The sequence below is a fragment of the Mesoplodon bidens genome (genome assembly GCF_964165515.1).
Source record: "Mesoplodon bidens genome assembly, chromosome: 10".
Classification (NCBI taxonomy): domain Eukaryota; kingdom Metazoa; phylum Chordata; class Mammalia; order Artiodactyla; family Ziphiidae; genus Mesoplodon; species Mesoplodon bidens.
Window position 1 is genome coordinate 68,028,463 of NC_138172.1, and position 15,693 is coordinate 68,044,155.

The 15,693-nt window shown below is 39.1% G+C and overlaps 1 protein-coding gene across 3 annotated transcripts in view; it reads right to left on the minus strand.

The window, feature by feature from the left end:
- Positions 1 to 5,813: 5,813 nt before the first annotated feature.
- SRPK1 (SRSF protein kinase 1) overlaps positions 5,814 to 15,693 on the minus strand; it is a 90,090-nt gene continuing 80,210 nt past the window's right edge. For all 3 annotated transcript variants that reach the window (XM_081245322.1, XM_081245324.1, XM_081245323.1), the window contains 3 exons: positions 14,920 to 14,989; positions 10,055 to 10,147; positions 5,814 to 8,300 (listed from right to left, as the gene is read on the minus strand). In XM_081245322.1, the coding sequence (XP_081101448.1) occupies positions 8,116 to 8,300; positions 10,055 to 10,147; positions 14,920 to 14,989 (348 nt within the window). In that variant the 3' untranslated portion in view covers positions 5,814 to 8,115. The remainder of the gene's footprint in view (positions 8,301 to 10,054; positions 10,148 to 14,919; positions 14,990 to 15,693) is intronic.

Sequence of the window (15,693 nt, forward strand, 5' to 3'; positions counted from 1 at the left end):
ACGAGACCTTAGTTAGGCATTTAGCACTGCTATCATAGATAACTTTTTGCTCCTGTTGATAAATTCTGGAGTGGAATTACTGAATCAAAGCTAACTACAGCTGTCCGCTTTTTTCTTTTTCTTGCACTATATTTACATCTTAAAAGACATTTATGAGTTTTTACTTGAGGGACACTGATACTATCTTATATACTAGTGAGGAAGTTTGCATGTCTGGAGTAGAACTGAATCAAAATGTGAGCATACATGGGGAAGTTTTGTGTTTTTATTGGCTTAAAAAATGTCAAATTCTATAATCTTGCAATCTTTTTTTTTTTTTAATACCACAGGTCATCTATTTCCCTGACAATGGAAAATGAGGGAATCAAATTCTTCAGAAACAGAAACTTGTTCCTTCCATGCTTCCCTGTATCTGCTGCTCTAGGCCTGAAATCCTGAAGCCTTTCATTATAGGATGACAATCTCCTAAGACAAGACCTCTTACTGTATCCGGAAAACTCCAGCGAGGAAGAACTGCAGTGACCACATCCAAGATGTTCAGAGACATGTGTTTAACTCTCCTGACTGGGGACCCACTTTCTCTTCCTATCCTTTCACACCAGCAAATTGCTTTACCCTCTTGAGGCCTCTCGGTAAAATGAGAGCAGGACGAGTCTATGTCTAGGGGCCTCCCAGGTGAGTCCCTGACAGTCTAATTCACTGAGGATACTTGTTTGAAAGCACCCCAAAATTGACACCCGGCTCTAAGAGGGTGATAAAGAAGAGGTGGCTGTAAGCATGCTGGATCATTTCAGGTTGAGGTTTAGGGGGTCCTTCGCTTTTTTCTTTTCAGGTTTGTTTTCTTATTGATGCTCAGAGATGGGTAAGGATTGGAGAGGTCACCGGAGCCTGAATCCATCAGGATTGGGTGACTTTAGGATCTAAAAACTTTCGAGACTAAATTCTTTTTTTCCCTTTGGAACCAAAAATCACGTTTTTTCAGTGTCCACACTGACCCAATCAGAATGGGCTACCAGTTTTGGAAAATTGTTACTTGTGGCCAAGTAATTTGTTAGAGTAATAGATGAACTCTCCTGTAAAAAAATACAACTTTGGATTTGGTACATTAAATGGTGAATCTTTTACCAGTCTCTAGAGGGGAACTCAATTTAGGTAATACCTCACTGTAGCAAATGCCAAGACAAAGATTAGATTCTTTAGGCTGTTCCCTGCCCTAAGGATGGTATGTATTGCAATAGAAACAGGGTTTTGTTGATTATCTGCAGTGAATGATCCAGGAAGAACAGGTGCTTTTTTCTGGTCTTTTGTCTGTTTGCTCAGTAAAGAGAAAATGTGGGTGCCGTTTTCTCACAGGCAGAAAATGGGTAAATGTCGAACAAAACCTCAATGGATCTTGTTGTTGATCAACCAGCAGTGACACGGAAAACAGGCTTCTTATTCTGGGCTGCAGGGATTATTCAGAGTGCACTGGTTTAAAAGATGCTTTTTAACCAGTGCACTCTGACAACCTGCCCAGTCAGTGCAGTGTTTCTTCTCCAGTTCAGATAGGCTAGGTATGAGTATCCCAGCATTGTCCCAGTTGTTGATGATGGGGACTATTAGACTGGGATTTAAGAATGATCACTTTCATATTTTCTTGTGCTGATAAAATTATTTCATTGTCAGGCATCTACTTTATGCAAGCTTTTATTTATTATTTATTTTTATTTTTGGTTGCGTGGCTTGTGGGATCTTAGTTCCCTAACCAGAGATCAAACCTGGGCCAACGGCAGTAAAAGAGGTCTTAACCACTGGACCGCCAGGGAATTCCATATGCAAGCTTGATGAATGAATGAATGACAGAATTTGGCCAATTCTGTAGCTTTGTGACTTTTCTAGATAGATTTGTTATTTCTCATTTTACTTTATAAAAGGCAAAAGAAAAATTTCTAAAAGCCTCACTAACTTCAAAATATTTCTGAAATGGCAACCATGGTGGTCCACAGAAGTTTCTGGGGGGCTTAAGGTGCATCTGCCAATAGCCTACACCTTGCTCTCAAGAACAGTGAGTTTCACCAAAGCAGGAGTGGATGTTTACTAATGACCAGCGCTGGGGACGATCTGAGATCTGTTTGAGTCACATGACTCAGCGTTTCACCTTTTGCTTTATCAAGGAAACTCAGAATTCAACCTCTCCAATAAAGTAATGATTTTGGCTGACACTTAATAACTGCTTATCAGCCCTTTTCAAGTGGCTTTACCTTTAAATTCTTAAAGATGCCTCAAATATCATCTTTGAAAGGATACAGAAAAATTAATAAAACCAGCACTCCTCTAAACCAAGTTGAGTTACTTTACTCCTTCCTCTGCCTTGGGCTGGAGCACAGGAATGGTTGTGATGCCCAAGCTTTACCAGTGACTAGCACTGAGCAGGTCAAGAGAAGTAAGAAGGCCTTATCATTTACATCTGAAATGTGAACCAGAAGGGTGTCTTTCCTAAATGCTTTCATTATCTTACATCTCTGTATTAGTTACCTGTTGCTGCATAACAAATTACCCCTCGACTCAGTGGCTTAAAACATTTCAGTTTCTGTGGGTTAGGAATCAGCAAGGCTTAGCTAGGTGTCTCTGCCTCAAGGCTTCTCACAGGGCTGCAATTAAGGTGTTGGATCTGCTTCCAAGCTCAGTGGTTGTCTGCAGGACTCAACTTCTCACAGGTTGTTGGGCGGAAGGCCTGAGTTCCTTGCTGGCTGAGGGCCTCTCCAAAGGGCTATTCACCTGGCAACTTGCTTCCCCAGAGCAAGTCTTCCAAGACAGAGCAAGAGCAGGTGCACAGAAGCACCCATTGTAACCAAATCTAAGTGACATCCTGCTACTTTTGCCTTAATTTGATTGTTAGAACAATCACAAAGTCCAGCCCACGTTAAAGGTGAGGGAATTGCACAAGTGTGTGAATACCAGGAGGTGAGAATCATTGGAGTATTTAAAAAAGTTTTCTCATAGTTATTCATAATTAATTTTCTGCTGAAACGGGCATTTACTAAAATGCTTTACTGGAACAAAGATTAGATTCTAGTAACCTTACATACTGATGGATACATGTTTGTTTTGTAATAAATGGCTGAAGATGAAGGGCCCTAACCCTCAAACTCATCCCACTTTTGCTATCTAACCTCAAGGATTTATAGTAGGGTCCACTAATTTCCAACACTGACCATACTTTCCTCTATATTTAGTAAATCCAAAGCAACCAATGAAATGTCTTAAGGGCACAACTTCTATGAACATAGCTCAAATTGCAGGCAGCTGATACACTGATAACACAATCCAGTTCTGCCAAATGGGAGGGCAAGGCTTGTTATTGTATTAAAATGGGGAACTAGATATGAATTAAGGACAAAAGAGAAGATTATGATAAAAAATTGAACTTGGGAGGATATAAAATCAGATTGATCATCTATGTATTAAAAACCCTCATCCCTTTACAAGGAATGGTACAGTCAGTAACAGAGTAGGTACTAGTGTAAACTTGCTTACTTAGTTAAAACTTCTAAACACAAAATGATCTCAAATATTTTTTTTGAACTGAGATATTTCTGATATCATAAGGACTTGGTGTGGATAAATATTTGCACAAGGACTTAAAAGACAAATGCTTATCACTTTAGTTTTAAAATTCCACCTTTTAAAAACAAGACTAAAGTGACATAAAAACAAACTTCCTCCTCAGTAGGTCTCAAGGTTCGTGTATTATCTTTATATAAGTTTACACATCTTTTCATATTGCTTTGTAGACTGAGAAAGAGCTGTAAATTATCAATGCTTTGCTAACTCCAACAGCACCAAATTGGTGGGCAAAACACAAAGGACTATTGAAACTTCTCTGGTGTCATAAGACCTTATTTACAGAGCAAATATAAGTTCAGATTCTATTATCAATAAATCATCAATTTTTTGTGATACTCTTAAGAGCAAATCACTTTCCTTATAAGGCCAAACTGGAAGATTCTACAGGCATCAAAAATAAAAGAATGGGGCTTCCCTGGTGGCGCAGTGGTTGAGAGTCCGCCTGCTGATGCAGGGGACACGGGTTCGTGCCCAGGTCTGGGAAGATCCCACATGCCGTGGAGCAGCTGGGACCGTGAGCCATGGCTGCTGAGCCTGCGCGTCTGGAGCCTGTGCTCCGCAACGGGAGACGCCACAACAGTGAGAGGCCCGTGTACCACAAAAAAATAAAATAAAATAAAATAAAAGAATGAGCAGTAATGAAGTCGATTTGTAACCTGGGCCTGCTCTGGAGCATCTAAATGGTCTCCTGTGGACACTCAGGGCTGTAACTCCACCTCAGTTTGACAGTTCTTTTGAGATAGCTACAAGCTCCCTTAGAACTTAAGTTTTCCAAAACCCTCAGAGTTCAAGGTCCATACATTTAACACAAAGCTTAGAGGAACTGCCTAAGTTTGTCAGTCTGATGAACATACTGGTTTGATGAATTCCAATTTAATTTTTTTTGGTTGTTTTTTAAACAGGTTACATTCTAGTCAACACTACAGTATGAACACACTACATATGTCTTAAGCATGGCTCAATTAAAACAAACAAACAAAAAAACCAGTTTATGTAGTTCAGGGCTGGAGGACTTTTTATGAATAACTTTAAAAATACCATAAATAGGGACTTCCTTGGTGGCACAGTGGTTGAGAGTTTGCCTGCCAATGCAGGGGACACGGGTTCGATCCCTGGTCCGGGATGATCCCACATGCCACGGCGGAACTAAGCCTGTGTGCCACAACTACTGAGCCTGTGCTCTAGAGCCCGCAAGCCACAACTACTGAGCCTGTGCGCCACAACTACTGAAGCCCATGTGCCCTAGGGCCCACACACAACTACTTAAGCCCACACACTCTAGGGCCCACGTGCCACTACTGAGCCCGCGCACCTAGAGCCTGTGCTCTGCAACGAGAAGCCACCGCAATGAGAAGACTGCACGCGGCAACTAGAGAAATGCCCGTGTGCAGCAACAAAGACCCAACGCAGCCCAAAAATACCACAAATAAAAATGAAAGGCAAATTAAAAACTGGAAAATGTGATGGAAAAATGACAAAGATGTTACCAAATCACCAAATAGGGAAGCATGCCAAAAGAAAGCTTGGTAATTGTAGGCTAATAACCAAAAACTACAAATGGCCAATAGAACCAATGAAACAAGCTTCTGATTTCACTAGTCATCTAATATGCAAATTAAAACAAGATATTCCCCTTTTGGGGAAATCAAACTGGCTATTAGGAATAAAATGAGTGAGATTACAATAGGCCCATTCAAACACTGTTGGTCATAGCAAAACAGTCCAACTGTTCTCCACGTAAGTTAGGCAACATTTATTAAAAGCCTTAAAAACGTGCTTACTCTCTGCCCCAGCCATTCCATTTCTAAGAATTTATACTGAGGGGTGAATGAGACAAGTATATGAAAACCTGTGTATAATAGTGGTCATCAGTCCAGTGCCTTTGAGTTCACAAAACTCTTGACATTTTGCACTTTGTGATCTGTGGGGAAAAAACCCCCAAATACTGCAAAAATGGTATCAAATGTAGGGAATAACAATTTTCTTAGAATTTCCCCAAATGTACTTTGTTAAATCCCACCTCACGCCCAATTTAAAGACAAAAGCAAAGTTACAAACCCCCCAAAATGGCATGTGTTTAAGTTACCCAGTTTCATGGCATATTTAAATTCAAAAAGCAACTCAACCAATCCTTTCCTCCATTCTGAAGCTAGGTCAGATCAACTTGGGCAACAAATAAACAGAAATCTCCTGGAAACATGTAGGTTATTAAATAATTTGTTTATTGTACTGCATTTACAAAGAAAACAGACAATGCAACCAGTAGAAAGAATAAAAATGTGTTTGGGGTTTTATTTTTTACTGACAGCAAATAGAAATCCTTTAGTGAGATCCTGGCAATTTGACATTATGATTGAGTTCAGGAAAGGTACATGGGGTGCTTGGAAGATCAAATTCTACAGCTGCCTCTTTCTACGGCTTTTAATTCATCTGGCTCCTTAAGTGATAGAGGAAAAGCCCTTGTTTGGTGGGAAAACATTTCCAAAGTTACAGGTTCTCTCTTACTAAAATTTCTCTTCATGTCAGTTGCTAAAACAGGGCCTTCTATTGGTGTGTGTTTGGTTAGCTCACCTTAATGTCATCACCAGAATTCCTGTAATTCCACAATTGTGATTTTACAGCATAGAAAAGAATTCAGTTCTAGTCTGGTATTGCTTTAGATGTATATATCGCTGAAAACCCAAAGTGGATTAGAATTGCTGAAGGATTTTCCCTGCCGTTGTTTGATACAATCTATTTTCTTTATTCTTGATAGGTGCATAGAACAGCCTCACTTCAAATTCTTTCTACAGGAACATGTCTGATTTCAGAACTATCCATCAAGGATCGATGAATGGCTGGCCAGTTATTCAGGGTAATATGTTTACGAGTTAAATGGATTGCATAATTGCACCACTTTTTCCTTTGCCTTTGTCGGTAAATGACAGAATCTAGATTCCAATCTCCTGTATAGGAAGTTGCCTACCTAACAGTCTCAACGGTGCTTTGCTAGTAGAGCCTCAAGTTGCACCTCCTTGGCTTTCTGTAAATCAGAGTCCTGTAGCCGCTTCTGGAGAATGCTGTAATCCCCAAGGCCCACTTGGTCCATGCAGAACAAGCAACTGTGACCCCAATCCTGTCCCTCTTTTGCTTTTCAATATGACCCGAGGAATATACGTAATGTCTAGGGCAAGTCTAGGAGAGGCCCATCCTAAAATAAGATTCACAAAACCTTTTCTCATTAAAAAAAAAAAAAAAAAAAAAAAGCCTCAAGTACATTTCAATCATCTCAAAATTTAAAACTTACATTATACAAAGAAATAGCAGCAGAGAATGGCTAACCTTAAACCAAACAAAAAGAGAAAAAAAACCCTACAACCTTCAAAATAAACAACGATAAAAAAAAGTGCCATCCCACCCCCCTCCCCTTGGTTCTTGTATCCTGGGATTTCATTTAAGACCTGAATGAAGCCTCTGAGAAAATGAGAAAGGCAAAGCCGTAGGGGGAAACTGCTTCAAGGCTGAATTCTGGACAAGGTAAAGAAAAAGCTGTAAATAAAAGTTGGGGACTGTTTGTAAAAGAACCAACAACTCTAGGACAGTTTCTTCTCAGATGGGAAATCTCTGAAATCCAGTTTTCCTTTCTAGAGTCATCCTGAATTCTTTAGTTATGGGGCAATAAACTCAAGTGCAATGAGTAAAGTGCCAGCCAGGGATTAAAAAACAAAAACAAAAAATAAGACAAACAGCCAATCAAAGTAACTCTGCTGGTAGGGTACAGAAGAGACATAGGAAAGGACAGTTTGCAGAATATATGTGGTTCTGAAGAAATTGCTAGTCAGTGGTTCCATTTTTGTTTCCATCAAAAATCAGACTGAAGATTCGAGGATCTTATTAGAGTTATTAAAGGATGAAAGGAATTTGACAGTGCTTTGAACAGTGATAAAATGGTACCCAAATTTGGTGTTTATACAGCTCATTTAAAAAGATAGCAGTTTAAAAGTCGCAGAAAAAAACGTGAACATAGAAAACAACAGAAACAATCCAGGAAGATGATGCAGCCTGGATACAGCAAGTTTAATATCTCTGCTGTACACAGAAGTAATACCCTTTCCCCTTCTCATCCTTATGCTGGCAATAGGATATGCACTAGAAAATTTGACTCTTAGAGTCAGCGAATAAAAGGATGAGCTCATACATCTTCATAGCTCTTTTTAAAAGGATGCTTATAATTTAAAGGATGTCCTAATGGAAAGACAAGGGTACAGGGGTGAGAGGCTGTTTCACATTTTAGTCCATTAGTCTTTGGCAGAGCCCAATCAAGGCCAAATTCACCTAGGATGCCCAATGGCTGTGGGGGGATCTCCACAGGGTCAAATAAGCAAACCCAAATGAACATGTTGGATTCAACAAAAAACACCCTAGAAACCCTTGAAGGAAGAGCTTCACCCTGAAAAGGGAAGAGGGAAATGCTTGAGGGGAGGGGCAGAGGGCCAGCGTGTGATCTCTGCTGCGGTGCTGGGCTGGGGCTTAGGAGTTGAGCCAAGGGTGCCGGAGACAATCAGCGGCAGTGGCCCTCTTCTCGGGGATCAGCTCCAACATGGGCAGTAAGAAATCTGTGAAACCAGCTGCCTCTTCCTGAGACCACTCATACTTCTCCACTAGAACCTCAAAAAGGCCCCAGGGTTTCAGCTTCGTGATGTGTTTCAGGTCACCTACGGTAAAGAGTACAAAAGAAACTGACCAACATTGACAAGTGACAAGATCCTTTTGTGGAAATGCAGGAACTAATCCAGATAGTCTATGAAGAATCAAATTTTGCCATCAGAATCTAATCCTTCTCCATTCACAAAGCACATCTCTTCTCTAATGCATTCCTTAGAAAGAAGTGTCTCCATTTTTCATGAGGGCCTAAAAATTTTAAATAATTTTTTTCTCCACCATTCCAGGATCTTTTGTCCCAATCAAATTGGGCAGGCCTATCAGGAACTAGGTATTCACTAAAATGAATATCAAATGCCTATACACTCAGCATGGTCTCATACAGTGTTCAGAGGCAATTTATCACCACATACCAAGAATAATTTGCTTGTACTCTTTTTTGGCTCAATAGTTTAGCAAATGTTGCTTCGAAATAAGGCAGTAATTAAAAAACAAAGAGCTGGGCTTCCTTGGTGGCGCAGTGGTTGAGAGTCCGCCTGCCGATGCAGGGGACACGGGTTCGTGCCCCGGTCTGGGAGGATCCCACATGCCGCGGAGCGGGTGGGCCCGTGAGCCATGGCTGCTGAGCCTGAGCGTCTGGAGCCTGTGCTCCGCAATGGGAGAGGCCACAACAGTGAGAGGCCCGCATATCGCATATCGCAAAAAAAAAAAAAAAAAAAAAAAAAAAAAAAAAAAAGAGCTAAAACTATGTCAGATGTATAAAAGTAACAAAACTACAAGAACAAATAAACTTTCAGATACAGCTGCATCACACTCTGTACTATTCTGGAACATTACTTTTTGCCTCCTTGAAACAATGTTTTTTTAAAAAGACAGTCAATGATTAGTGACTTGTTAAGGTAAATGCTGCTTTAAATTTTTTTTCTTACATGACACTTATTTGAAGTCTCTTCTGTGGGCAGTGAGTGCCTAATTACCTACTTGGTACTTGCCGTTAATTTGACTTTGCACACAAGGAAGAAACTATGAAGCACTTCACCATTTTCCTGCCTCAGAGAGAAACATTAAGAAATGTTTCTGAGGATGCCTGCTGTCAAGTGTTGAGAAAGATGGTTTTTCTCAGCACTAGTGTAGAGGTTGTGAGGAAAAAGGGAACCATGGAAAAAAGGCCAGACAGTTTTCTAGTCCCTTCTAGGTCACTGTTTCATACTTAAGCTTTTAAATATATTTAGAATGCATAAGAAATTCATATTTAAATACGCCAACATATATTATCTAGGCAAAAATTTGAGGTGAGAGTTTTATCTTGTGTTTTCTTCACTAATAAGTGATAACATAACTTACACAATTGAAAGTATAAAGTTAATTCATATGACTGATGTGTTGAAGTGACTGTGTTAGGTATCACGGACTACAAGGTGAGATGTAGTCCTGCCCTTAAAAAGCTGAAACTACTTGCCTTTTGATAGAACTGCCTCAGCAAAATCTGCCCATTTTTCAGAAGTCCTGTAGTAGGAATAATCAACCATGTGCCAGCTACTATATACATAGTAACTAATTTAATATGAAGTAATCTCCATTTCTAAAGCAGCAAACTGAGGTTGTGTCAAAGGCCACATAAGTAGTGGAGCAGCTGGGATCTGAACCCAGGCAGTCTAGCTCCAGGGTCTGCTAAGTCACAGCTCAGCATTCAAGGTAGGACCATCCTTCTGTAGGTGTTGGGAACACGCACCCAAGCTGTACTTACCTCTTCATTGTTAAACACTTTTGTCCCCTTAATGTCTGGGAACAAACACATTTATTTTACCTTTTTTGGTGAAAAATTCCTTGGAATATTTTCCTGCCACAATGAGCTTGCGAGGCACCTTCCCCAGAAGTTCTATGATCAATGCAATGTGATCTGTATGTTTCAAACATTTCAAGAGGGGGAAAAAGATATACATAACAGGGGTAACAAATGCAGTTCTAGATATTGGCAGAAAGAGTAGCATGCACACCTCTTTATAAAGCATTTCAGCTTGCTTTCTGTCCTAAATGGGAAGAAGAGGACTCTATCCATCTAATGGAGAATCCAGAAAACCATTAAAAATCAGGTACCCACTCCAGTGGGACTTGAGTGATAAGTAAAAACAATCTTGGTGTGAATGCTCTGCTTCCTGAAGTTGCATCCCTGGGGCCTAGATGAAAACTCATGTTAACAATACTACCTCTGCGATTGAAGAAGTCCTGTGAATATTTCCCACTGAGGGCAAAGCGTCTTGGAATTCTGCCTATCAGCTCTATAATGTGCACAATGTGGTCTAAAATAGAAGGGTAAGAAGAACAGGATCAAGGACAAGCTGTAAAAGAGGTTTTTCTATGAATAGCTTTTTCAAGAACTAGCTGTTTAAAAGTAAGTACACATAAAACTGAGGATACTCAAGGGAAGACTGGGAAGGCCAAGAATTATTTCCGGTGGTTGGTCCCTTGATAGTAGTTGGCAAGTCCCATTCTGGAGTTTGGAGGCTTAACTATAATATTTTATTTCTATTTTGTCTATATCTAGGTCCAGGTGGGTTTTTCAGCTAAGCTAAAAGAGTGTAGCAATATGTTTTAGACATTCTAGGACAGACATTTATTTATAATAGTGCTCTGGGCTTCACAGAGTAATAATATCACTTTAAGAATGTTCAGGACAAAGCACTCACATATGACTGAGTTTTCACAATCACCCTGTAAAACAGGCCAAAAATTAATACCCCATTTTAAAGGTGAAAAGTGGAACCTCTGGGAGAACGGCCTACTTGAAGCCACAAGGCCAATAAGAGCTAGAACTCAAATGAAAACCCCTATCTTATCATGTCTGGTCCAGAGGTTTTTTTGTTTTGCTTGTTTTTTAATTTAATAAATCACATTATTAAGAAAAAATGAGCACAAACATTTAAAGTACAGCTACTTGACTATCTTTGGCTACTGAAATGTTTATGTCATGTAGTGCCTTGTAACTGTCACAGCAGGCATATGGACTGTGAGCACTGCCAGGGAGGTGGGCAGTCTGTCACCAGGAGACGAGCTTGGGACCAGCCAGCATCCACACCTACAGACAGGTCTATTACCTTTTTCTTCAGGTGACAAAAAGTAAAAATATGAAGAGGCTTTAAAAAGTGACGGCTCCTAGCCACAAAACAGCTTTAAAAATGACTTTAATCCTGTAGTTACAGAATCCAGGTCAAAAGGAATCACTTAAAACTTCCAATAATGTATCTTAGAGGAAAATCATATGCTAGAGACATATACTTATTTGGGAATTTGTGAAGGTTTCAGGTCATATCTATTTCTCATGTAAAGGACTCAGTGGTGTCATTTTAAAAGAACTTTATGAATTCACTGTAACTTTTGAGCAGTTTTTACTAAATTTATGGTTTGGTAACAAGTATTTGGCTGCCAAAAAATTTCTGCCAATTTTAGGCAGGATCTGCAAGTAAATATCTTTGTATAAATTATAAATGAGGCTATAATTTGTCTTACTGTAAACTTCCAAGTAAAGTATTGGTTCTTTTAATATTTTTCCTACCAAGGAATTATTTTTCCCTTAAAATTGTTATATTACTTTAAATTCCAGCAACCTATCTCTGGCTTATCAATTAATCATAGGATTAATATATCTGACAGGCAAAATTATCAACTATTATTCCAAGATTTAGGGTTGTGGAATGTCCCTAATAACAGAGGACATGCTACTTAGGCCCCAGTCTTACTATGACTTGTAACACTGTGCATACACTAGCCAGGGGATAGGGTTTGCTTTTTCCTGCTCTTATGGGCCAAACAGTAGTAATCTGAGGTTTTATCTAAGGGCTGGAATAGGAGGGAATAAATTAGGATATAAATATCTAGGGTAACTGGTTCTCCCTTTTCCCTTACTTGAGTCTTTTCATATACATTTCAATTTTCAGGTTTGGTAGCGTAAGATCCCGTACAATGTAATTCTAGCCACTATATGAGTCTGTACCACACACTATTTATAGGGAATCCAGAGAAATAAAGAGAAAAAAGTTAATTACCCTTGCAAACAGATATGATAGGGCATTTCTAAAACGATGTTAAGTCTACAGTCCCAAACTTATAACCCAGAAAAAAGCAAGCAGATAACAGGGAAAAATCAAGTGTGTACACAGATAGTAATTACAGTAAAAGGGGCTTATATACAGAAAACATGTCCAAACTGTACCCACTAAAACAGGCATATGGCTATGGTGATTAGTTAGCAGAGCATTTTTCAAACGGTACTTATTAGGAATATCAGCAGGCCTTACTAACATTGCCTTTTGACATCCCAGGGACCAGTCTGAGAAATAGCATTGTTGGTTCCATAAAGCATAGAACCTGATCTCCCAAAGAATCAAGGAAAGCACAGAAAGTAAAAGACATATTTTCCACATTGGGAGGGTACACTGGTAGTGCTCTCTTAAAGTACTCCCCATTAATCCTGAAAACAAAAGCGCCAAAACTGTATAATAAAGAATGTAAAACATTCCTTTAATAAAGTTTTTTTATTCACATTATTATTTCATCTAGTTACTTGAATGCCACTGTGATTTAAAAAAAATCATCACACATTTAGTTGTCTGCTTTCACAGCCTCTCAGAGCATCTGACACCTTGGGCTTTTCCCACTGGTATTGCAAAATATAAACCAATAATATTTTGTTTTAAAATGGAATCCAAATGTTAGTATCATTTAAAAAGAAAAATATAGCTTTAATTTTCAGAAAGGAGAAAAAAGAATGCTAAATGTTGTACAATTTATATAGACAAACAGGATATATTCTCTGCATTCAAGTAGTGTGTATCTGATAAAATCGACTTCCAAATAAAGTTGCAAGCATAACTGGGCAACAAGTTGATGAACAGGTAGATCCAAACTGGGTAAAGAATGAATCACTGATTTACACAGGAAGGAAAATGACTAGATGTTTTATAAGAAAACTGGCAAATATTGGTTTGGCCAAAAGGTTCGTTCGGGTTTTTACGTAAGATGGCTCTAGTAGCACTTAGATGTCTTTAACTTCATTCGAAACAATTTTGTTAGACTGTATGTGACAGCTTGTCTTATCAGTGTGCATTTAAAAAAAAAGACATCAAAATTGGTGAATTTTTGTGAAAAAAGCAACATTTTTGGCATATTATGCTTTATTATTTCAAGAAAGGTAAAAACGCAACCGGAATGCAAAAAAAGATTGTGCAGTGTATGCAGAAGGTACTGTGACCGACTGAAAGTGTCAAAAGTGGTTTGCGGGGCTTCCCTGGTGGCGCAGTGGTTGAGAGTCTGCCTGCCGATGCAGGGGACACGGGTTCGTGCACCGGTCTGGGAAGATCCCACATGCTGCAGAGCGGCTGGGCCCATGAGCCATGGCCGCTGAGCCTGCGCGTCCAGAGCCTGTGCTCTGCAACAGGAGAGGCCACAACGCTGAGAGGCCTGCGTACCGCAAAAATAAAAAATAAAAAAAAATAAAAACAAGTGGTTTGAGAAGTTTCATGTTGGAGATTTCTCGCTGGATGATGCTCCACGGTCAGGTAGACCAGTTGAAGTTGATAACGATCAATCGAAACACTGAGAACAATCAACGTTATACCACGCAGGAGACAGTTGACATACTCAAAATATCCAAATCAAGTGCTGAAAATCATTTGCACCAGCTAGGTTATGTTAATCGCGTTGATGTTTGGGTTCCACGTAAGTTAAGCGAAAAAACCTTCTTGACCGTATTTCTGCATGCGATTTTCTACTTAAATGTAATGAAAATGCTCCGTTTTTAAAACAAATTGTGACGGGCAATGAAAAGTGGATACTGTACAATAATGTGGAACAGAAGAGATCGTGGAGCAAGTGAAATGAACCACCACCAATCACACCAAAGGCTGGTCTTCATCCAAAGAAGGTGATGTTGTGTACATGGTGGGATTGGAAGGGTGTCCTCTATTATGAGCTCCTTCCAGAAAACCAAACGATTAATTTCAACAAGTACTGCTCCCAATTAGACCAACTGAAAGGAGCACTCGACGAAAAGCATCCAGAATTAGTCAACGGAAAATGTATAATCTTCCATCAAGATAACGCAAGACCACATGTTTCTCTGATGACCAGGCAAAAACTGTTACAGCTTGGCTGGGAAGTTCTGATTCAACTGCCGTATTCACCAGACATTGAACCTTCAGATTTCCATTTATTTCAATCTTTACAAAATTCTCCTAATGGAAAAAATTTCAATCCCCTGGAAGACACCTGGAACAGTTCTTTGCTCAAAAAGATAAAAGTTTTGGGAAAATGGAATTATGAAGTTGCCTGAAAAATGGCAGAAGGTAGTGGAACAAAAGGGTGAGTGTGTTGTTCAATAAAGTTCTTGGTGAAAATGAAAAATGTGTCTTTTATTTTTACTTAAAAGCTGAAGGCACTTTTTGGCCAACCCAATACAAGCTTTAGTTTAACCAATTGTGGCCTTTTCTCTAATCTTTATATAGAATTTTTTAATATCTATTATAAATTATCTAGTATACTTAATATAAAATATCTGATATTTCTATCTTTTCTGGGACTTACATATACTTAGCACGCTAAGAAGACTAAGGCTCTTCAGTACTAGCAAATTACATTAGCCACCGTGCACAGACATCCTTGGTTGAGGGGACTTACCTTCATCTCGAGTGTACTCTTCCCCTGAATGAGGTTCAAATAAATAGTCGCCTGTGGCCAGTTCAAAGGCCTAAGAAAAAGAGGAAAGCTTATGAAAGCATAAAAAAAAGACGTTTGGGAAGTTTACTGCTATTTGGCTCAATTTTAAGTAATTTTTTCTTCTTGGAAAACCTGCAAATGATTATTTTAAAAATTCTCTAAGATTATTCCTAAAAAGCTTTCCTTTCACACCTGTACCTTAATAAAATGGAGCAGGAAAACTGCAAAAACTCAGTTAATATCAATATGTGGATTATTCCAAGCCCTGTACACCCCAACCCTTCAATCAGTAATTCAGCTCTCTTAAGTTTCTCTTTTTGCTCAGAGAGGGGCATATTTAAGGTGATTCTAAGTTATTAAATTATTCATGAGATAAACATGAATAACTTATAACTTCACATGGCTAGAAATTAAGATTCTGTATCTAAAATCAAAACCAAAAAAATTCAGACACTCTTCTACCTATGACTCTTCAGTGTTTGGTAAGAAGTACATTTTTAAAGTTTTGCTTTGGAAAGCACTGTCCCAGATAGAGAGTTCCCAATTCCTAGGTCTACAGAAAATCAGAAAAAGATTAAGTATAAATGGAGTCAGGAGCTACTCATATTGACCAGCAGGTTAGTATTCACCAACCAGGAAAAGGCACATGTCCCCTATAACAAGAAAACGTCTTGTAAACAGTGTTTGAGAGGGACTGAAAAAGTGATTTCCTCAGGAATAAGTGTCAACCAGTAC